The following is a 23894-nucleotide window of genomic DNA, read 5'->3' on the forward strand; positions in this document are numbered from 1 at the left end:
TTCTTTTTTAGCTTTCAAATTGGCTGTATTGAAGAGAGAATTATCACATGAGCAGACATCCTGACTAAGTAGTGTTGTCTGTATTTTTTTTAGCGCTTGCTCAAATATTGTAAAATATTTTGAATTACAGATTTTGTTACTAAGATAACAAGGTTAGATTGGGTTTTCTGATCCCCTTCATTTGAAGTTCAATATGTATTGTGGATTTAAACACTGACCCTACCTGTTAATAACAATAGCTATGACTCAGATCTTGCAGTGATCTGAAGATGTTAATTGCTGTGGAGGCTTTCTTTTTCATGTAGACCAAATCTATTTAGGGTGGATGCTGTGTACAGAATGCAGGCTGTGAAAATATGAGTTTTTGTGCTTAGTCAATACTTGGTTTTTAGGACAACAAAAACTGTGTATTTTCATGTTGAGGATGATGAGGATAGGGATGGCATTCTTCGTGCAAAAGAATTTGAGTTTTGCCATTGAAAAGGATTTTAGACTGTACAGTTTCGAGGAGAGGTGGGAGAGGTGTTATGATAAGAAAAACGGAGCATGAAGGCCATAGAGATGGTAAAGCAGAATAGGCAATTGTTTAAGAAACAGGAATTGACGTACAACAGAATTGCAAGGAAATGCTGTGTTACACAACACACAGTTAATCAGTGCAACGCATTACAGTAAACTGTTGCCCAAATGAAGAGCTTAGTAGGATCTAAGAAAGGTAGAATGTCCATTCAAATGGACAAGATGCTGGTAAATAGTTAAGGAGGATTTTTAAAAAGCTCTTAAAAACCCATATTCCAGGAAACAAGTCTAATTGCTTAATATAGTGTTAGGCCAAATAATGCAGGCATTTTTTTTCTTCATTACACCCTATAGGAACTCCTGCTTCAAGTCCTGTGTGCTCCGCTTCAGCCACTCTGTGTTAGAAAAATTACCATTTGGGGTTTGTTTTTAAAATCTGTATACGGATTTAATATGCAAAACCACTACAACCTGCTCATTAATTTTGTTCAGTGTTAATGATGTTAAACTTGTTTCTAGTCAGCTATGTGCAGTGCCAGCATGCTGTCACTGCATTTCCTCATACTTGAGAACAAATGGTTTTGCTTTTGTAATTAAGGGAGACACTTTGGTTTTCTGTTTTGAATACTACTTGTTTTTAAAACTCATTTGGATATTTTCAACAAACTCATATATAATTAGTCAAATTAAATCTGTTGATTTTCTTTAAGTGAAATAAATATAACCTCAAAGTATAGCTGTCAGTTGAAATAATATCTACCCTGCCTTAACCATGACTGGTTATCAGTTGTACCAGTTTAAGGGAAAATATTCTCCTCTAGAAGACATTTCTATCCAATGCAAAGTTACTTAAGTGTCTTCTGAGTTATCTTGTCCTGATCATTGTCAAAACCAAAGTTTTTTACTAGAATGCTCATAAATAATATCATCTGTTTATTATTTTCAAAGCTGTTGAAAAAGAATCCAAGGGAAAGAAAAAGTTATTGTTTTGAATTTTCAACAGAATAAAAACTGGTTTTAAATTCTGCTTTGTATTGCTATTTTAAGAGCAATGTTGGCTTTAAGAGCAATTTTTGTTTACATCATCTTCTCTGGAAATTGATAGGCCAGCATCCTTAATTTCAAAGGATACTTAAAGTTATTTTAAAGTAAAAAATATTAGGTAATTGCTGACATGAGCATGAAATTATTCTTTGTCTTAGATCCCAACTTTGTTCGGACTTTTCTCACAACATATAGATCCTTCTGTAAATCTCAAGAGTTGCTGAGTCTGCTAATAGAAAGGTATGCCACTGTTACTAAATTTACACTTTGTATGAACAATAATTTTATTTTTTTTTAAATTTTTACTTGCAGCAGAGGGTAGGGAGGCTCTGCAGAGAGACCTGGACAGGCTGGAGCAATGGGCTAAGGCCAACTGTATGAGGTTCAATAAGGCCAAATGCCAGGTGCTGCACTTGGGCCACAACAACCCCCAGCAGCGCCACAGGCTTGGGGAGGAGTGGCTGGAGAGCTGCCAGTCAGAGAGGGACCTGGGGGTGTTGATTGACAGCCAGCTGAACATGAGCCAGCAGTGTGCCCAGGTGGCCAAGAAGGCCAATGGCATCCTGGCTTGTATCAGAAATAGCATGGCCAGCAGGGACAGGGAAGGGATCTTACCCCTGTACTCGGCACTGGTGAGGCCGCACCTCGATTACTGGGTTCAGTTTTGGGCCCCTCACTGCAAAAAGGACATTGAATGACTCAAGCGTGTCCAATGAAGGGCAACGAAGCTCGTGAAGGGTCTGGAGCACAGGTCTGATGGGAAAAGGCTGATGGAACTGGGGTTGTTTAGTTTGGAGAAGAGGAGGCTGAGGGGAGACCTCATCGCCCTCTACAACTACCTGAAAGGAGGTTGCAGAGAGCTGGGGATGAGTCTCTTACCAAGTAACAAGCGATAGGACAAGAGTTAATGGCCTCAAGTTGTGCCGGGGAAGGTTTAGACTAGATATTAGGAAGTATTTCTTTACAGAATGGGTTGTTAGGCGTTGGAATGGGCTGCCCAGGGAGGTGGTGGAGTCCCCATCCCTGGAGGTGTTTAAGAGTCGGGTCGACATAGCACTTAGGGATATGGTGGAGTTGGGAACATTCTGTGTTAGGTTAATGGTTGGACTAGATGATCTTCAAGGTCCTTTCCAACCTAGGTGATTCTGTGATTCTGTAAGATTCTCATTTTCCAGTTGTTTTTTTATTCACTCCAAACACTTTTTAAAAAGTTGTCAAATTCAAGGATTGCAAGTAAAATGTGCAAGTTATATCCAGAAGCTTTAAGGTTGTTCGGGTAGCTCCAGTGACTTCCAGCATTCCACGGTTTTGTCTTTGAAATCTATATTATTATTGAATTTAGCATATCTTCCTATGTGCTTACCAAGACACAAGATTCTGACATGTGGAAGTGTTCTGAATTTTGAGCTGTCTTTAAAAAACATTTTATTTGTGCATGCTGTGAGCAAGATTAGTGTAATAGGAGCCTAGTGCTTATACCCATCTTCTGTGCTAGATTTGAAATTCCAGAGCCTGAGCCAACAGAAGCTGATCGTATGGCTATGGAGAATGGAGACCAGCCTCTTAGTGCAGAGTTAAAAAGATTTAGGAAAGAGTACATTCAACCTGTGCAGCTACGGTGAGTATTGCATCAGTGTGAGCCAAACTGATTTAAGTCTTTTGAAGTACCATCTTTTGGATGCAGTGGCTCTTTGTGATACCAGCAGCCTTTCTTGTAGATGCTTTCATAGAGAGCATGCATGGGCAGTCAGCCATTTTGACTTTGCTGCTTGAAAACCTGGTGGAAATTTGAATTTATGGCATGAAAAGCCTTGGGAAAGGCTTGTGCTGAGTTTTAGACTATTAGAGTGCAAATTAGTTTCTTACACTCGCCTTTTTTTTTAAATCCATGTTTCTGCAAGGCTATATAGCATGTGTGCCACAAAGATGTAGGCAGAGAACATTTTAAATAGCGTTCTTTTTATGTACAATAGCATTACTCTGACTTCTTTAAATTTAAGGTAGAAAAATTATTATAGCTGGTTGCTGGTGAAATGCAGATAGTGCTGATTCTGATATTCCTGTGAGCCCTCACCTACTAAAAGCCTTCAAATGCTTGACATGAAGACAGACTATATTATAGAGTGCTTACTTATCCTTTACTTTTGTAGAGTATTAAATGTATGTCGACACTGGGTAGAACACCACTTCTATGACTTTGAAAGAGATGCTGATCTTCTGCAACGTTTGGAGGAATTCATTGGAACAGTAAGAGGTACTTACAGCTGGCATTTATCATAAAGCATCCCCTTTCAAAGGTATTGAATGGGATCACTTTTCGTTTCACTGAGCAGATAAACAAGACTGACTGCTTATTAAATACTTCACAAAGAACATAAAATAAACCATAATTTTAAAAAATAACCCCAGTATTATTCAAAGTCTGGCCCCTGTTCAGAAGAATTAATGTTATTTACATCCTGATAAATAAGTATTGGTTTTGTTATGAAGGAACTGAAATAATGCAAAATAATAAGAACTGAGTAATGATCAGGACAGAATAAATGCTTTGATTGTCCTCTTAAACTATACACAGGGGTAATTTTTGTAAAAGTCTGATGGTGGAAACCACTATTTCTTTGAATCAAGGGTTTTCCAGCTGTTTCACGGTGCATATTAGACCTGTAGGACACCTTCCAGGTGGGATTGTACAGATCTTTCCTGTGCCCTTGTAAGAAAAACTGAGACAGCTACAGGAGTAGTTTGTAGGACGATATTATGTTAGAGAAGTATTTAATGATTATTTAGCAATTAAAAAGGAGGGGGATGAGTCAGCTAGTTTAATGTGAATTACTGGTAAATTTTCAATGGACTTGCCATCTCATGCATGAGGTTCTTATGGTATAGAGCTAAACAGGCATTTGGCCTTTGGGTTTTATTCTGAACTTTGATGCTAAATGCAGTAGAGGGAGAAGCTTCTCCCTGTTTGTTATTTTGCCCTTCTATGTTATCTGAGTTAAGCATCTACTCTTGCCCTAAGTTCAGGGTGTTTACAGAAGTGCATTTTGGGCAAAGAAGGTTAGTTCCCATAAACTCATTTTAAAGTCAGGAATGAAAGGAAAACACCTGATTCAGAGCAGGAGCCTAATTTGGGTCTTCTGAATTGTGCTTGGGCAAACTTGGTGTGCTCAGCATTGGCTGTTGAGTAATTCTTTATATGTTCAAATGCTTTAAGACTCGTATGAAAACACCACTTACGCACTTCTAAAGAATATATGGTTGCTTTAATTTAGTAGGTTTTGGGTTTAAATCCAGAGGTTTTTAAATTATACTGACCTCTTTGGGAAAACAGTATTAAGAGTAAGTAAATAGTAATTTTCTTTGTGTGCCAGGCAAAGCAATGAAGAAATGGGTTGAATCTATCACAAAGATAATCAACCGGAAAAAGCAGGCACAAGCCATTGGACCAAGTCACAACATTACTTTTGAGAGCCCACCTCCAGCGATTGAATGGCACATAAGCAAACCAGGACACACAGAGACTTTTGACTTGCTCACTTTGCATCCAATAGAAATTGCTCGACAGCTCACTTTACTTGAGTCAGATTTTTACAGGTAACTTTCCTCCATTGAAAAACACATGACACAAACCAAAATATTCTCCAGCATGAAATTGTTTCTGCGGGCCCCTGCTGTGAAGCCCCACGGTAGGTCAAGGGACTTTACCAGTGCTGTATATTAATTGCTGTTTTTTCAGAAAAAAAATTCTAAAAAGCAGTATTTGTCTTATCCTCCCCAAGTTAACATGCAGTACATGTGACTGATGCATACTGTTAATTGCATTGTGCTGCAGGTTTTTCTTGATATTTTCCAAGTAGATCAACCTTTGAGGGGTATGAACATAAATTAAATCAGTTTTCTTCATATCCTAGTTTGTGAAGCAAATTACGGACCATGTCAGATCTCACCAGCTGTCTGTGAGAGGTTGTTCAGGCATTGGAAGCTCGCATTTTATTATGGTGAATGAGATGTAGAGTTCATTCTTCATTTAGATGAACAGAGATGGTTAATTGTCACATAAATTAAGAAATATTTACTAAAAAAGAAGTGTAGAAGTACCAGTCAGTTATGTGGGGATCAAGTGACTTAAGAATTTATTTCCAAATGTTAATTCCAAATTCACTGGAAATAAAGAGGTTTTGAGAAAATAATATGTTCTTTCCTGCTTTTAATTACATTTTTTGGTACTTTTCTAGAGCTGTGCAGCCATCTGAACTAGTTGGAAGTGTGTGGACAAAGGAAGATAAAGAAATTAATTCTCCTAACCTTCTCAAAATGATAAGGCATACAACTAACCTCACTTTGTGGTTTGAAAAGTAAGTGACTTTCCTGAATCCATACCTACTCCGTTTCTGGACATTTACAGTCTTTTCAGAAGTATACTGTGAAAAATTCTGTTCTGGGAGAATTCCAGTTTTAAGTCATGTTAAATGCTACAACTGGTCCTGGTGAGAATTTTACCATAATGGTCTTAGCTTTTTATTCTTAGAATAATGTTTATTCTCTAAATATTTTCAAAACTGTGTCAAGTAATTTGATAAACTTTTCATATGTGTGTAACAATATATGATTTTGGAAAACTCATCAACGCTTTAATACAAAATCAAATGTTCTTGTGTATTTAGATGCATTGTAGAAACAGAAAACCTAGAGGAAAGAGTAATTGTAGTGAGCCGGATAATTGAGATCCTGCAAGTTTTTCAAGAGCTAAACAACTTTAATGGTGTCCTTGAGATTGTCAGTGCTATGAACTCCGCAGCAGTGTATAGGTTGGATCACACATTTGAGGTACAGTGAAATGTTTTCCATTTTTGGTATGGAAATGCACCTTAGCTACACTAAAAGCCTATTTTTTCAGTAAGCATATCCTTCAGAGGAGGATCAAGGAAGGTAAATCCCCCAACAAATGAATCGATTGGGGTGTAATAGAGAGATTATTAATAGAGAGAGAATAATTTCTCGGTTACAGAAGCAAGAAATCAATCCTCGCTTAAAGGCAGGAAAAGGTAGCAAGATCCTGAGATGATGAAACACTGTTGTCATGGTCACTGATTTAAATATCAGTGGGAGACCTTTACTCTTGGTATTGTTGCTGGGCTACACCTTTACCCTATCTTTCCAAACAACCTGTTTCACCTCTCATTTTAGCAAATTCCAAGTCGCCAGAAGAAGATTTTAGAAGAAGCTTATGAGCTGAGTGAGGATCATTATAAGAAATACTTGGCAAAACTCAGGTCCATTAATCCTCCTTGTGTGCCTTTTTTTGGTAAGTACATTTGGTTTGAATGAGCAGTATCATACATAAACATTAGGCAAGTATTGAGCTAGGACACTAAACAGAACATGAACAATAGTGAGAAGTGAGTTTTAACAGGACAGTTGGGTTTGAATTTCAGGTGCCCAGACATTAATTGCATATATGTGAACTAAAAATTCAAGTGACTACTAATTGTAGATGTTATTTGCAGTAAAAATAAGTATATCTGTGATATCTTGTTTACATATTTACTCATTTTTACTTTGAATGTGGTTTGAGCTGTGTTGCGACCATAAATGCCTTAAATGGAAGGCAGTCACAGAAATATTATTGCCATTGACTAGTAGAGAGGACTCCCTTCTCCATTGAAAATTCCAAGAAATAAAGCTAGAGTTTTAATTTTTATAGTTTCTTATAACTAGAGTATTATTTCTATTAAAAAAAATCTTCTGTAAAAAACGATTTTGGGAAGAAAGGCTGCTCTTTATCATCAGACTTAACAGTTCTTTCAAGCAGATGACTCGGAATTTCTGATGAAATTGTGAAGCGAATTGTGGAGTTAAGCACATGACATTCCTGTTCTTTAGCAAGCTACTTGGATGTTGGCTGCAGATCAGTTCCAACTCTGGACATTACACTTGTCCAGCATAGGCTTCAGGCCAAAACTGAAAGAAGGTAGTGTTGATGGCTTTTTTGGCCTTTACAGATTGGGGAAAAGATATACTCCAGAGCTCTGCAAAGAAAGATAAGATCAACTAAGAAACCTTCTGTCCTGCTTCAGAGATGAGTAGAGGTTAGCAGGATCACACGTTGATAGCTCTAGTTATTTCTCTCAAGCTATACTTAAAAGAGTCATAATCACAGTTCCAGATATATTATGTCTGGACTTGAGAGTGCTCTTTTCTTTCTCATCTTCAAATGATTTGATGCAGTTATGAAGCCAGGAGTGGAAAGTGAAACAGAAGAATAAAATCTGAAAATAATTTTTTGGAGCTTAGCTGGGATCTCTAATGGAGCTGAATTGAGACAGAACACTTGAGAGAAAGCATTTGAGTTCAGCGTACTCTTGTCTTGCAAAATGCTGGTAGTGTTCATTTGTGTGAGCTTCCTAAACAATAGAGAGATGCATACGACTTTGAGATTTTGATGCAAGAAAGGCAGCTTTCTGGAAGAGGCATATTAAAATATTTAAATTGTTGCCCTTATTTGAAAATTAGGCATGATTCTATTATTGACCCTAACAGAGAATTTTTCTGAATAATTAGAGGGCACGAATTAAATTCTTTAAGAATTCTTTGTATTTCAGTCATGTGACTTCCTCTTCATTTTGTACTATATGTTGAGAACCTCTTCTGTGTGCTCTTTAGGGATTTACTTAACTAACATTTTGAAAACAGAAGAAGGCAACCCTGAATTTCTAAAGCGACATGGGAAAGAACTTATAAACTTCAGCAAGAGAAGAAAGGTAGCTGAAATAACAGGAGAGATACAGCAGTACCAGAACCAGCCATATTGTTTAAGAGTGGAATTTGACATCAGGGTATGTGGCATTATTTCATTGTGTCCATGCACTGAGCTACCTTTGTGGTGACTGTCAGCTGATAGGCCATAAGGATAGACTTGAATGCATATAGATTCAAATCAGACTGAAATCAGAGATGAGCAGAAGGCCTGTCATAAAATCTCTGTCAGGTCTCACTGTAAGAAAGAGCAGAAACCTCAATGCTTGAAGTTTGGTGGGGTTTGGGTGTTGGGTTTTTTTTCCCCCCAGGTATTGGGATGTTGGTAGATAGATCTTCTTACTGATCAGTGTTAAATAGGAACAGAAGCTACCAGATTCTCACTGTCCTTCACTCAGTTGTGTTTATTTGTCCAGTGATCCCAGTTGTCGTTTTCCTCCTCTGTTACACTGCCTTTATGTTTCCTGGTTTACCTGATAGTACTGCATCTACATCGTGTGTTGGCGATAATGGTGCTCACATTTTTATTGCTCCTGGCGTTTGCTCTCCTTGGTCTGTGGTGTTCTCTAAGCAGTCCTCTCTGTTTTCTCTGTTTGCTTTCCTTTCTTCCTTTTCTTTTTTTTTTTTTTAATAAAATATGTACTGACCTGTATACTTTCAGAGAGTCATAGGATAGGTTATCTTAAGAGATACTGCAAGATTTTCTTCTGTTATTTGTTCTCCTCGGGGTTTGACAGAATGCACTGTGAGAGCAGTCTTCCCTGCATCAGTGTAAAGATGGACTACATACAGCTGCTTCTAAAGGTGTTTGAGCTAACCTGGTCTGATTTTTGCACTGCAGAAAGTATTTAGGGTACAGTTCGTTTTCAAGCCAAGCGTAGCAGTAGCAATGCCCAGCAACAAGCGGATTTAATAACCTAAAAAAAAATCTATCATTGCTTCTGACTCTAGCATTTTCTCTCTTCTCTGGAACAGTTGGGATCATTTTTGCAGTAGAAACAAACAGTACTAAGCTTCTGAGAAGTAGCTTATGTGACAAGTTTTCTACCTTCTTGTATTTCAGAGATTTTTTGAAAACCTGAATCCAATGGGAAACAGCACGGAGACAGAATTTACAGATTATCTGTTCAACAAGTCACTAGAGATAGAGCCACGAAATGTCAAGCCTCCACCAAGATTTGTTAGTATTCAATTTTTTTTTTTTTTTTTTCAGAAAATTCCTACATTTGTCTTTCACAGATAGCCAAAGTCATTTTAGATCTCTAACTTCATAAATCCAACGCTACATTTAGGTGATCTTGTGGCCTTTTGATTTTGTTTGATACTATCTTTTTTGTCATTTCAGCCCAAAAAATACAGCTATCCTCTCAAGTCCCCAGGTGTTCGTCCCTCTAATCCAAGGCCAGGTACCATGAGACATCCTACACCCCTGCAACAGGAGCCAAGGAAGATTAGTTACAGCCGCATCCCAGAGAGCGAGACTGAAACTACAGCATCTGCACCAAACTCTCCCCGAACACCTTTGACCCCTCCCCCTCCTTCTGCTACTTCAAGTACTACAGATGCCTGCAGTGTGTTTGACTCAGATCCTTCAAGTCCTTTTCATGCAAGTAGGTGCTAATAGATAGTCTACCAGGAATATGCATATTAGTTTTTGCAGTGTCAGACAAGTGAAATCATGTTTAGTCTTCTGAAGTGACTATAGAAATAGTTGCTTTTGTCTCCTTGCAGCAGCAAAAACTTTCAGTGTGTCTTTACTCCTTTTATAATTGAACAGAATTAGGTGTGTTACATAGAGAGTATTACATGTCTTTGAAGAAACTGTCAAAACAGAAGGCAGAAATAGATCTCTAGTGCCCATATGTCCCAAACAAACATTTGTGGGATTTGCTGCCATATATATATGTGGTGAATGTATTTGGTGAGTGTCTGATGATGAGCAATGAGAATAAAAACAAATGTCTTGTGGGTGCTTTATTCTGCTGTTTGCCATTCCGAATTGGTTTCAGTGCACATGGATAGTTTTCCTGCAGAACTTAAAATTGGTATTTTCCTGCTTTAAATCCATCAGGACCTATCCACACACCTATTTTTCTTCTGTCTTCACCAACATACAAGGAAAAGTTCATATTTTATGGGGTGCTTCCAGTAATTAATAGTGGATATAGCCTCCTTTCATGTATGAGGGCTTTCAGAGGAAGAACAAGGTTAGTCCTGTGTTCAGCTGGTTGTCACAGGAGGTGAAATGACTTGCTAAAAACAGAGTTGCTTATCAGAGCAGTGACATTGCTGAGTGTCCAAGCCAGGTCTCTGGAATACCTCTTCAGAAGATGATGTTTCTTCATTGCTGAGTGGGCCCATCGACTGCAGGTTCAGGATATTGTTTTAGTGCTGTTGTGATACAAGTACAACTTTGTGGTGTGGTTTTGGTCTAAAGTATTACTTAAGAATGTACAGGAACTGATGGCCACAGAGACTGCAGCTCAGCAAATGAGTTTGTCTGGAAGCTGCAAGTTAAGAGGGTTGTTTTGTTGTCTTTAACACCTTCTTGATTTGTGCTGCTTTTTATGAGCAATTACTTTATTATTTATGACACCTTTATTTCCTTTACTGCTGTCAATATACTGAATCAAACAAAAGTTCATCATTATCAGGATTTTTTTTATGTCTGCTAGGATCTGCTTCTGTGTCATCCATAAACTTTACCAAAAATTCAGATGAAGCTCATGTCCCCCCTCCAGTTCCTCCACGAAGAAGACCAGAGTCTGCCCCAGCTGAATCCTCCCCATCAAAAGTAAGTAAGGGGAAAAGAGGGCATCTTCTCTGGGAGCAGAGGGCAAGGTATGATAGAAAAGTAACTCTTAAAGGTAGTACATATATTTTTAATGAACTATATGTCAAAGAGTAAGCAGCCATGTATTTCAAGCCTTCACAGCTCTGCCTCATTATGTCCTGATCCCAAACAAATGAAAATTAACAGATGGGATCTAAATTTAGGGTTAGAAATGTCTCTTGTCTACTGATCTGCTATGCTCACATTGCCTGTGAGAACTTGAGGCCTCAGGCAGATGTTTCCATCTGCAATAACTGTCCCAGAATATCATTTTGGTTGTATGAGTGGAGGTAAAGAACTGAAGAACAGTAATGTTGTAAAGTGATGTACACACCTCAGTCCTCTGATAAGGTTCATTAGATTATTTGGTCCTGATGCCGTGGTGCTCAGTGCTTTCTTTCCCTTCTTGATTACCTTCTTGTCTGCCTGCCTGCTTGAGCCATTACTACATTTTTCTTTAGCATTTGGGATCTGATCCAGCCTTTGTTGCAGACAGTATCAAATGTCTCTTGATTTCAGTGGGAGTTGGTTTTTGACTTCAGAGAATTGGGTGGATTTGAAAATCCCACTCAAAATTATTTTGGAGCACATATGTCTTTGAAGAGGGCTTGTGAATGGCTCTTCAGCAGTCTCAGACTACAGGTGACTGTGCCGTCAGCCAGCAGTTTAACACATCACGTTCCTACCAAAATGTAATTGAAATCATCATATACATGATAGGGCGTTGGAGACCAAGTGCCCTGTCACTGTGGTCTGCAGCGTGGGAACTGTTCACTTCAATAATTCTGACTACTTAATTCCATCTTCTGAGCGTAGCTTTTTTTCTTCCCTGTTCAGCATCATCTGCCTCTCCCTTTTCCTCATTTTCTTGGAGGAATATCTGGTGTTATTACCCACCCCAAGTGCTTGTTACTGGGGAGGTGGTGGAAGATATCCAGACCTACCCAGCAAGCAGACTGGAACTGGGATGGAAATTGTTGCTTTGACCATTCTTTGCCTTCCCTTTGTCCCTCTCTGTGCATCTCCCTTCCTTCCATCCTTGGCTCTTAACTCATGTATTGATATACCTCTATTCTCCCCCTGCACATCCAGTCTCTGTCTTTTCTGTCCGCATCACTCTGAGAAACATGGTTTTCAGGCACCACCACTCCCTTTTGCTTCCTTACTCCCCATCTTCATTCTGCACTCACTTGCTGTGCCTCCTCTTTAACTGGATAAGAGCAGTCTGCAGGGCAGGAGCACTGCTTCCATTTCACAGCAGGGTCCTGTTCTTTATTGCCTATCTCTAAAATTTTTTTGAATTAAATGTTTGTGTACCTCAGGTTACTTCTGCGCACCTGGACAGCCCACCAGCAATCCCTCCTAGGCAACCAACCTCTAAAGTGTATTCACCAAGGTACTCAGTGCCTGACCGGACCTGCATCTCTGACCCCCCTGAAAGCCCTCCTGTGTTACCACCACGAGAACCTGTGCGAACTCCAGATGTTTTCTCTAGCTCACCACTACACCTCCAACCTCCACCACTGGGGAGAAAAAGCGAACTTGGTAACACCTTTTTCCCAAACAGTCCATCTCCATTTACTCCCCCTCCCCCTCAGACACCATCTCCACATGTAGCACGGAGGCATCTTCCATCACCACCTTTGATACCGCAAGATGTGGACCTCCATTCTGTTGCTGGACCACCTGTTCCTCCACGACAAAGCACTTCTCAACATATCCCAAAGCTTCCTCCAAAAACTTATAAAAGGGAGCCCACACACCCATCGATGCATCGAGACGGACCACCATTGCTGGAGAATGCCCACTCCTCCTGAACTGTCCCTTGTGCCGGGAGTTGCATTTTCCTGGTGCTACGTCTGTTGCTGGCAATGGATGCACTGAACCTGGTGGTGCCAAGGAGTTGGGATGTGTATGCCAAACACTAAAAACTCTCCAATAGATTGGAAATGCAGTGTACAGAAATGGAATTGCAAAAAAAGACATTCTAGTGGAAAAACTGGTTAACTTTATATTCTTGTTTTAGTATGCAGGACATTGTTCTAAAGTAATTGGACAATTGATTGTACCAGAAAACAGATTTGAGAGACTTCTTTGGCCAATGAGCAGAGACTGTTTGTGTAATGATCAATAATGTCCAGTACAGGAAGAAAAACAGTCTGGTATCCATCAGTTCCAAACAGTGGCACAGTTCTTGAAATGAAAACATTATGCACTTTTAAAAATCTCAAACAGGGAACTTTATATCCTTGATTTTCCTTTGGTTTACTCCCTGCTTTAAAATACCTTCCTAAATTATGAGAAGGACTGTGAGGAAGATCTGTGGTACCTAACTGAGCTAGAATTAAGGCAAAGCACTGTATTGCGGTCCTGTTTACAAGTTGTTACCATGAGTAGTAGGGGGTACCTAGGCTTCACCAAAGAGGTACTTTATTATTATTTTCTGAAATATTATGGTGCCAGTTCAAAAATAAATTTTTGCCAGGAAGCATAATGTCTAATTATTGCTTTCTTTACATAGAGCAGATGAAAGTCTTATATCATAAAGATGATGGCCAATTTTTTTTTTAAAAGCAGCACTATCACCTGAAGTAAATGTACTGCTACATTTAGAAGACTGTTAATCTCTGCTAGGTTATGTCACATTCTTTTTAAGGTTTACTGATAATCCATTTCATGGCTAGTAGCTATTCTTTTTCAGTCATGCCATAACAACAGTCACTTGGGAAAGGGAGCACTCACTGGTCAACTTCCATAGCTGTTGTCATGTTTTACTAACAATAGATTAATCAGCATACATAGAATTGCCTTGCAGTTGCATAAATCGTGTATATAGTGAACGTTGCATAAATATAGTTGCAGATTGTTTTTAATTTAATTGAAATAAAGATACAGATATGTTTGGCTGACATACGTTAAATTATTACATGGACAAGTGTACAACTCAGTTTTTCAGTTAAGCCCTGAAGGGGATGAAGCACATGTTGTGGTACATATTTTTCCTAGTTCAGTGTATGTATTTTAGTAATGAGTCTAAAGAGAAGTCAGTTTTGGCATGTGTTACAAAGTAATAATTTAGTAATATTTGAGAAGCTGGGTTACTCCCAAAGTGAGTTATTATCTATTATAAAACTTCTCACACCTCCTGTATGACACTTGTTAGAAAAATTCAAACTTATATTAATCTTTACAGTAGCTTTCTATGTCCAAAATACACATGTACTGGTATAAGTATCATGACATGGATTATCTATAAACCTGTGTGCTGGTCTTCAACTCCAGACAATACTGTGACAGTAATGCATGGCAGTTACAGAAGAAAAGAAGCTCTATAATCTCCACTCTAATATGTATGTGAAGCATAAAGTATCTCATCTTCAGTTAACATGGGGCAAAGTAAAATTCTATCACATTTCCTCTCTGCAAGAAGGATACATTTCAGCGTCTTGGAAAGCTGTGTCATTAGAGATGGTGTTAGTCAAATGATGATGGAAATCACCTTTCTTAATGCTTTCTGCAATGCCATTCATTAGTGCCCCTTGATCTTTTAGTGTGGTCATTACATTTCAGAAAGTGTTCTGATTTCATCATCAAGAACAGCAGTTTTCATCACAGTCAAATGTTGAAATGTGTCAGTTGTTTTACTTCTTTGATGTCTTTAACAACATTGTTTTGAAACATTTTCCTGGCAAAAGAAGAAAAAGTAAAGATCTCTAAAACTTGGCTTCAGAGGAGAACATTATATGGGAGCTTTGTAAAAACCCTCAAGCTACAGGAGGCATAGTTTAGGTTATCAGTTCTTTGGATATAAATACCATGATGGACATACTGTTGGCAATGTCATCTAAATTATTAGCTCATGAGTGGATTACCAGGGGAAACTCCTTTCTGATCTGTATCTCTTCTTCTGTATGCTCTTGTCTGTGCTATTTTGCAGCCAAGGCAGACCGGACAGAAGGAATGATCCAGTGGTTAGGTTACTCAGCTAGAAGGAGAGACCTCACCTGGATCCTGCTAATCAACAAATTTCTTGAATGTCAATAGGTCTCTGTTTCCCTTTGTGAAATGGAGAATGCTGTTTCGCACCTTTGTGGTTGAAAATAAAAGTGCTTTACTGGTGACTTACTTGGACAACAGGTGATAATGGTCACTGTGCAAGAACCTAACTTAAATGTCCTTTGGAGCCCAGCAGAATGGGTCAGTCATACATTGCACAAATCATGGTGTTGACTCGGCTACAAAGAGGAAAAACGAGGTGAGAATCAAACCTGTTGCATTAGAATAGGAGTTTTGAGTAAAACTGCTAAGCCACTGGTTTGTCTAAGACAGTTTTATTTGCATTAGTAGTTATTTAATCTGGAATTACTTCTTACCTGGACCATGTTTGCGTTAGTGACAATACTTTTCACATAAAAAATTAAATCATTTTAATGATGCTATCTGTCTCCTTGGTAAAATGACCCTGGATGGTCTGGTATGGCCTGGGATGGTGATGTGGCCTGGACAATGAAACATGCTTCTGTGGAGGCTAGGTGAGTTGCTGTATTACTCTAGAGTGCTGATGTATGGCTAAAAGTCAGCCTAAGTAACTGCAAACTGTAGGCAGGGTTATAGAGGTCAGCAAAACTTTATAGTTGCACTACTTAACAATTTGTGCTGTTTCACCTCAAGGTTTCTACTTTATATATAGTTTAGTGCAACAGTGGTATATAACCTGGGTTTGTTAATTTTCATCCAGAGTGTCATGGTTGTGTGTTAGCTCAGAAAAGCCCTCTGGGAATTTGGAAGTGCTAGGATTCCAAGTGCAAGGTCCTGCACCTGGATCAAGGCAGGCTGAGGGATGAAGGAGTTGAGAGCAGCCCTGTGGAGAAGGACTTGGGGGTACTGGTGGATGAAAAGCTGGACATGAGCTGACAACGTGTACTCGCAGCCCAGACAGCCAACTGCATCCTGGGCTGCATTGAAAGCAGTGTGGCAGCAAGTCGAGGGAGGTGATTCTGCCCCTACGCTCTGCTCTGGTGAGACCCCACCTGGAGTGCTGTGTCCAGCTCTGGAGCACTCAGCACAGAAAGACATGGACCTGTTAGAATGGGTCCAGAGGAGGCCACGAAAATGATCAGAGGGATGGAACACCTCTCCTATGAGAACAGCCTGAGAGAATTGGGGTTGTTCAGCCTGGAGAAGAGAAGGCTCTGGGGAGATCTTACAGTGGCCTACCAGTACTTAAAGGGGGCTACAGGAAAGATGGGGAGGGACTCTTTATCAGGGAGTGTAGGGATAGGAGGAGGGGTAACGGTTTTAAACTGAAAGAGGGTGGATTTAGATTAGGTATAAGGAAAAATTCTTCCCTGTGAGGGTGGTGAGACACTGGCACAGGTTGCCCAGAGAAGCTGTGGCTGCCCCCTCCCTGGCAGTGTTCAAGGCCAGGTTGGACGGGGCTTTGAGCAACCTGATCTAGTGGAAGGGGGGTTGAACTAGATGACCTTTAAAGGTCCCTTCCAACCCAAACCATTCTGTGATTCTGTGGTTTTGCAAGTGCCATGCATTTACTTCTGTTCAGCATGCTGTGTGGGAAGTCAGCTGAGTGCTGCGGGGTGACCCCAGGATACATGCTGTTGTCATGACATTGAGCAGCCCCTGTAAAGTCTTTCCATAACTGTCTGCTAACAGAGAACGTTATCCTGCTTCCAGGAGCAATACTGTAGAAGCATTTGAGTGCTCCATCCTCAGGAAGCCATCTCCAGTATAGGCTAACTGTTTCTCCAATATGCCCCTCTCTTAAATCAGGGAGGGAGAGCTCTGTGTCTGTAAGAGTAGGTGTATGCTAATACAGTGGATTTAGATCCTTCAAGATTTAGCTTGACATCATGAGATGTTTAATTATTTTTCTTTTGTGTGTATCTTAAATTAGACTTTCCTGAATTGGGTCTGATTCAAGCTTGGTGATGTCACTGGAGGTGCCGCTATTGAAGGTAGTAGATTATTGTGCTTCAGGGAGAAGGTTTTATTTTGTTACATAAAAGGAAGTTTCTTTTCGGCCTGAAGAAGTGCTGGCCCAAATTTGCATCACAGCAGGCTGTGTGGTCATGCCAGTGCATTATAATAAGGATCAGTTTCTTTCTTTGTGGCTGTTGTCTCAACCTAGTATGGCATTACAGAGGCAGCCTCTGCTACTGGTATTTCTAGCATTTCTGCAATTTAAGCTCAACTAGAAAGAGCCCCTCATTCATGGATGTTTTTCTTACAAAAACCAAAATGTTTCTTAATGTTTTGCTGCTGTGAGCAGCAATTAGCTGCAGTATGTAGAAGTCCCTCCTTGACTTTCTCCTTGCTGCCTTTTCCAGCCAGCAAGGAGGAACTTGTTCAAAAAGACTGTTTTAAAGTGGTATCTAAAAATTTGCAAATTCTTATGGGTTGTCCCCCCCACCTCAAAATACCCTTTTTTAGTTGTTGAATTGTTATTTCAAAACCTAGATGGTGCATGGGCATTTATTAGCTTTATTAGCTCTTACCCATTAAGGAGAGAAACCTGTGGCCCAATGTTGTTATAAAAACAAAAGCGTTTTTAACTTTGTAAATTCCATGCCTTATTTTCAATTTTTAAAAATACCCTTAAGTGCATTCTTCTGTCAACTGAGCAAATTTCCCTTTTGCCTTCGGTGGAAAATTGTGCATTAAGTAGCCAACTGCTGCAGCATTATAAGTCAAAGTAAAGAGAAAGTAACTTTTTTTTTCCATTTTCTAGCTGGCAAATGTGAAATCCTGTACCAAGTGACTGAAAAGTTGAAAGGTGAAAATAAAATAAAATTTAAAAAACATATGCCAGATACATGACAATTTTAGTAGCTGCCAAATGTGCCTTTTATCAAAGAACATCTGTAATATTTTTTTAGAAAGGGTAGACAGAAGTAGGGATGCATGTTGCTGGAATTGCTTTGGACAAATTTGTTCGAATCTACTTCAGAATAAGCCTTTTTTTGTTTGTGAAAAGAACAGATTTTAGGTTCCAATAAGTTTGTTCCAGTGTGTGTGTACATTTGCCTTTGATGGGATGGTTACTTGCCAAAATGAGTAAATGTTAAAAGCTGTGTCAATCTAGTTGTAAAAAGGGAAAAAAAAAAAAAAAAACCCAAAACAAAAACCCAACAGAAAACAAAGACAGGTGGTAAACTTTAGCTGGCACATCTGATGATTTGTGTACATAATTGTCTGTAGGTGATGGTATGCTGTGTCTGCAGGGGTTCAGATTGCATTTAAGTGAAAATTTAATAGTGGATGTTACCTTTTGACATTAAAGATGTGTTCTAAAAATAAAAGCACCTTAAGTCTCCCAGGAGTGTACACTTTTGAATATGTAAGATACACTGAAAGTCCTTGTAGTCTGAGGCTTGCTTCCTTAAGCTTAAATACTGTGTGCTTTACATTAAGGACAATCATGAGTCTGTTACAGATGTAGCTTTTGCTCAGGAAAGTAAAATACTAAAAGACACAGTAGCTTTTGAGCAGAGGAACCATATGGAGTAGGAGACAAGTAAGCAAGGTGTACATACAGTAGGGGACACAAAATAGGATCTTTTAACTGTGTTCTCTGCCGCAGGATTATTCACTGTAGGTGTTACTCCAGCTCTGCAGCTTTCTGTTACAACTTACTGCATCAAAGGATCTGCAGTTTGTGGGTAAATACTGTCTCTTGAATTTTATTGTATGAATTTTTTAGGTAGGTAATTTCATATAAGAGCCTACATCTCATCTCCTTGTTGAATCAGATCACACTAAATAAAGGGACATTATGTTTAATAGCTTGTATCTGGCAATAGTCAAAACATCTGCTTTCAAAGAACAGCGAAACAGAGTGGTTTTCACCACTCACAAGTAGAAACTGCTTAATATTCCGGGTAGCCTCCTCCATCTAATCCACCCCAACCAAACAGTGGCCAAAGACAGTACTACACATGCCCCACGTCCTCTCCTGTTTAGGCATGAGCAAGGGCCCTATCAACTGTAGAGTTCAGAAAAAGCAACTGGATTCATTGGAACCTGTTGAAGTGCTTTTTGCCCTTACTGAGGAATAGTTGTACATGTATATGACTTGTACTGAGGTGGAAATACTCTAAGGTCTTGTAGAGGAAGCTAGGATACATTGCAACTCTGGGGGAAAAAAGTAGGAGAAAGTGCCAAAGTTTTATATAAAACTTACAAGTAGCTTCAGTTATGCTGGCTTAGAGGAATGAAATGGTAAGAGGATACATTTGACCAGCACTGAAAATCAGTTACCCATAATTTGAGGAGAGTCTAGGGTGGCTGACTTAAGCAGGGAGTGTAGCCATGGAGAGGTGGTCTAGAAGAGTCACAGCCACAATGAGAGCATGTTCTGTTGGGGGCTGTCTCAGGTGCTGGCAGTTCCCCAGCAGCCAGATGATAAGCATGCTCTACATCCTTATGATTGAAAGGGATTTGAGGAGAAAACACCCCACTAGATTTGCACAGGAGTGCATTTGGGCTGTTGATTCAAAACTCTGCTGGGGTACACTAATCTCTCAGACTGCTGTCCTCAAGTGACACAACGCTGCAGGGAGCTACAGAGCAGTAGGAGGAATGCTACACACACTTGCAGGTGCCATGTGGAGCGGGGAGGTGTGAGCACTGTGGGCAGAGTTGTTCCTGTTTGTGGTGTCATTGTTTTGGACCTGCTGAGAATGTGGCAAAGGTAAGACAGTGTTGATAGGCAGAACTGGAATTATTTAAAAAAAAAAAAAAAAAAACAACTTGGTATGCAACAGATGTTTGTGATACACAGGAAGATGCTAAGATCTCTCACAGAGTTGGATAGTTGAAATTACACTGGTGTGTATGTCAGTGGAGGAGGCTCATGGGGTTTTTTTTGTGAAAGCTAATTTGTCTGCAAAAGAAGCAGCAGAAAAGGAGTAAAGGAGATGGAGGAAGGAGCTGAAGAAATGTCACAGTTAGCTGCACCAACAACAGGATCTTGACCAGAAGCCTAGAGTGAGTCAGCTGAGTGCTGGGTCAGAGTCTTGGAACCAGGTGTACGGAAACAGTCTTCTCACATGACTCTGTGCAGGGGAACAGAATTTTGTAAGTAATATTGCCTCAGAAAGGGACCCAAGAAATGTGGGGTTTTTTAATGGATGCAACCTTATGGCTGATTCAGTGCAAAAGAAACAACAGCATTATTTAAAAGCAACATTTATTTGGCACATGAAGAAAAATAATCCAGAGCACACATGTACACTAAAGATGAAGTTGGATCGGATCCTGCAAGAGTTTGTGTGTTTCTGTGTGATGCTGAGCATCATTCATTTTATTTACATTTGCAGATTCTGAGCAGGTACAAGGACTTCTCAAATGGTAAGCATAGGCCTGGAAGTAAGAACTCATACAGGGTCAGAAAGAAATAACCATCAATTCTGACCATGCCTTAAATCACTAAAACAGAAGCTAAAATCCACGTGCATTTTACAAGCAAGGGTCTGCCACTTCGGAAGGATTTCCTCACCCAGATATTAGCAGGTAGGTTTTCCCCTTTTTCCCGTTACTGTCCTCGCATCTGCCTGGCAAGTGTGAGGAGCAAATTCTATGAAGAAGTGCTGTTATATAAGAAACCAACGACACGAACATCAGCCCTTACAGCATCAGTGCATTACAGTGGAAACTCGTCCATATTGACATAAGTCTGGTTCCATGGACAAACAGATACGTCTGTCTATGGCTGATTCCTTCGCAGAACCAACAGGCTTTGCTGATGCTTCAGTTACAAGTATCTGGCTCTTCTTACATATTTCTATCCTGGACCTGCACAGTCTGACTGAAAGCTGCAAAGTCGTAGGAAGTGCCCACACACACAGAAGTGTCTTTGTGATGCAGTGGCTGGTCAGCGTGGAGCAGTCCTGACTGAGAGGGGCCAGGGAATTTGTAACTTAATGAGGATGTGAGGGAGAGAGAAAGAGATGGAAGGATTTTTGTCATTAAAAACCTTAAATTAAAAAAAAATCTTCCCAAAATAGTTTCCAAAAGCTGGGGGGTGGGAAGAAAAGATTGTATTTTTTTCCTCTTTGTAAGGAGAAGTGGATTTTTGGGAACTATTTTGGGTCCAGTAAAACCTGTAGGGCAGGCATCAGCTAAAACGTTTGAAACTGGGGTTTTGCTTGGTCATTTTCTTGAAACACTGGATGGAGATAAAGCATAGCTTTTGTCTGTCTTAAGTGGATAATCCTTTTCACACACACTTCTTCACCTCCACCAGTGGAGGAAAGCAGATGGTAGATGCAGGTCAGTCAACACGGTGCTATAGGCCCTGTGTCTACAGTGGGTGTTAGCCACTGCAGCCAGGGACACCTGCTCTGGGCCCTCCCCGTACCATTGCCACTGCCAGGAGAGCCGTGCAGTATGGTGGGTGCTCTTCTCTTGACACCAGATTCAGTCACCCTTGTGCTGTTGTTGAAGTCCCAAGCCCCTAATCTCACAGCCTTGCGTATTTCCCCCAAGATATTGCTGTTGGACCCACAGAGACAGTTCACAACCTCTTCAGGTGAAGCTGTTCTTTATGACAGACCAGTGTCCCAATCCTGCCAAAATAAGGTGATAAAACAACATTTCCTCTTGAAACCACCCCCAGTGTGCCCCAGCTTCAGCTAACACCACAGCCCTGTATGAACAGTTGTTCTTGCTGCTGGGGTGTGACATGGATGTCACACCAGAGGACTGTGTTTCTCTCTATACTTTCTTTTTAACAAAAGCTGAGTCTTCTGCAGAGAACAGCATTACTGAGGGTTTGTCATGTTGACATGTGAGGAGGGTGGCGTGTGTTGTGGGTGGAAGAGTGTCCTTGCCCAAGAAGGAGGGCTTGTGACTTTGAATATGGAGCACCATCAACTTTCCTACCATAGTGCCTCAATTTTAGCTAGAACTGCTCCCAGGCAGGGTGCTGCACATGATGGAGCTTGTAAGGTGGTGTCAGGCCAACGAGAGTTAGCAAAGAGTATTTCAGGTCAGTATTTCAGAGCCAGGACACTGATTGACTGTGTCAGCATCTGCATCGATCCATGGTAGGGATAGGGTAGAGTCTTTGCCTCTTGTGGCAGGCCCTGGGCTCAGCCTGCATCACCTGCCTGGAGACACGAGCAATTCTGACAGCAGGAGCAGAGATTCATACAGCAGGAGGCAATTCAGGAAACAGCATGCCACATAAAAGGTGAAGGAGGATTTTGGGGGGGTGATGGAAGTCCGAAAGAAAGGATGCTGCTCTGATTAAGTGGTACAGAGCCCAGGTGCTTCAGCTGATGCTTGTTAGACTTTCTAAAATCAGCAGGGTAATGCGAGCTGGCCTCCTGGAAGACATCTTTGATGGTGGGGTGGGGGTTTTTTGGAAAGTGGAGGAAAGAGGAATTTCAGACTTCTGGCCAGGTTGCCAAGGCTGCAAAGGTAACACCTCTATTGTGGGTGAGCCCAAATTAGACCTGGCTTGAATTTGGAAGAGCAAAGATGTATGGCAAATCAAGCAGCATTGGGGGATGAGGGAGAGGAGAAGACAGTGGGATTTGGCCAAAGCCTTCCAAAACTCCAAGGAAAGTTAAGTTAGGCAGGGAGTGAGAGCTAGCAAGTTCCTGTGCTTATTTGATCTGCTGGCTGAGCTCCACTTCAACCCATAGCCTGGCCCTGCCCTGTACTAGGAAGACCAGGATGCATTTGTAAGGCAGTTGTGACAGTCTCCTCTTCCCCACTCCCCCCCTCCCAGGGGGGATCTTGGGGCCTTGCTGTCTCTCTCCACCCTCAGGGACCTGGGGAAACACTGTCGCACTTAGGCTGTGGCCTGCCTTTCTTGGGGCTGCTTATTTCTTTTTGAAGAGCTTGCGGAAGGAGCTCCGGAAACCCCCCTTGGGCTCGTGCCGTGGGTTGTGGTCGCTGAAGGATGTTTGCTCATTGTCATCCTTCTGGCAGAACCTGGTGTTGTCTTCTGCATGGAGCTCCTAAAAGGGAAAAGACAATTTAACCAGCATTTTCAACCTCACATCCTTGTCCCATTCTTCCTCTCTCTTTGTGCTAGGAGGGGCCTGGTGGGTGAGGAGGTGCTGGCAAGGCTGGGAGACAACAGGTCACTCAGGCCTCAGCAACACTGGTACCTCTGCAGAGCGCTTTTGACTGGCTCTGAGGCTGAGGCAGTGGCAGAGGAGTGGAAGGATAAGCATTGTTAGAGGAAACTGGAGCCTTCCTTGCTAAGCTTTTTGTTTAGGGGGAGCTTACTAGCCCATTTTGCCAATGAGGGAGCAAGCCAGCATGGGCAGTTGAAGGAACTTCCCACCCTCTCCTTGCTCATGAGCTCTGTTTACCCTAGGGCAGGGAGGTTTCAAGCTTCTCGAGCTGATACAGTGTGAAAGACTCTTCTGCTGGTTCTACTACTGCCTGGTTTTATATCTGTGGAGCAGAAAGCTTCACTAGCACACACACATAAATGTGTCACTAAAAGATCTCTTCCCCCTTTCGGGAGAGTGCCGAGTTCCTCTCAGCAAGGGTCTGAACAAGTCTCTTTTCTCCAGTTCTGCCCACCACTGCCATGGTGGTCTCCTTTGCTCTGTGAGGGAGAAAGTGTCCTGCAGTTCTGGACTAGCCCCACATCTGCACCCTGCTGTGGGCCACAGCTCTGTGCAGGTGAGTGCCAAAGAGCTCACAAGCTCCTGTTTCTGGGGGGACTGTGTCCCCATAGCTCTTCTCCCTCTGCCTTATCTCC

General features: G+C 40.9%; 2 protein-coding genes across 11 annotated transcripts in view; one reads left to right on the forward strand and one right to left on the reverse strand.

Annotated features, from left to right (window-relative positions):
- The window catches only part of SOS1 (SOS Ras/Rac guanine nucleotide exchange factor 1), a 57376-nt gene extending 38893 nt beyond the window's left edge, over positions 1-18483 (forward strand). For all 7 annotated transcript variants that reach the window (XM_074864206.1, XM_074864207.1, XM_074864211.1 and 4 more), the window contains 12 exons: positions 1722-1803; positions 3059-3181; positions 3714-3817; positions 4935-5157; positions 5799-5918; positions 6228-6390; positions 6751-6868; positions 8227-8399; positions 9383-9499; positions 9665-9929; positions 10995-11113; positions 12475-18483. In XM_074864206.1, coding sequence (XP_074720307.1) covers positions 1722-1803; positions 3059-3181; positions 3714-3817; positions 4935-5157; positions 5799-5918; positions 6228-6390; positions 6751-6868; positions 8227-8399; positions 9383-9499; positions 9665-9929; positions 10995-11113; positions 12475-12969 — 2102 coding nt within the window. In that variant the 3' untranslated portion in view covers positions 12970-18483. The remainder of the gene's footprint in view (positions 1-1721; positions 1804-3058; positions 3182-3713; positions 3818-4934; positions 5158-5798; positions 5919-6227; positions 6391-6750; positions 6869-8226; positions 8400-9382; positions 9500-9664; positions 9930-10994; positions 11114-12474) is intronic.
- Positions 18484-20340: 1857 nt separating this feature from the next.
- Positions 20341-23894, reverse strand: part of ARHGEF33 (Rho guanine nucleotide exchange factor 33) — a 35907-nt gene continuing 32353 nt past the window's right edge. For all 4 annotated transcript variants that reach the window (XM_074864215.1, XM_074864217.1, XM_074864214.1 and 1 more), the window contains one exon: positions 20341-23136. In XM_074864215.1, the coding sequence (XP_074720316.1) occupies positions 22999-23136 (138 nt within the window). In that variant the 3' untranslated portion in view covers positions 20341-22998. The remainder of the gene's footprint in view (positions 23137-23894) is intronic.

Source organism: Strix uralensis, chromosome 3 (assembly GCF_047716275.1).
Source record: "Strix uralensis isolate ZFMK-TIS-50842 chromosome 3, bStrUra1, whole genome shotgun sequence".
Taxonomy (NCBI): domain Eukaryota; kingdom Metazoa; phylum Chordata; class Aves; order Strigiformes; family Strigidae; genus Strix; species Strix uralensis.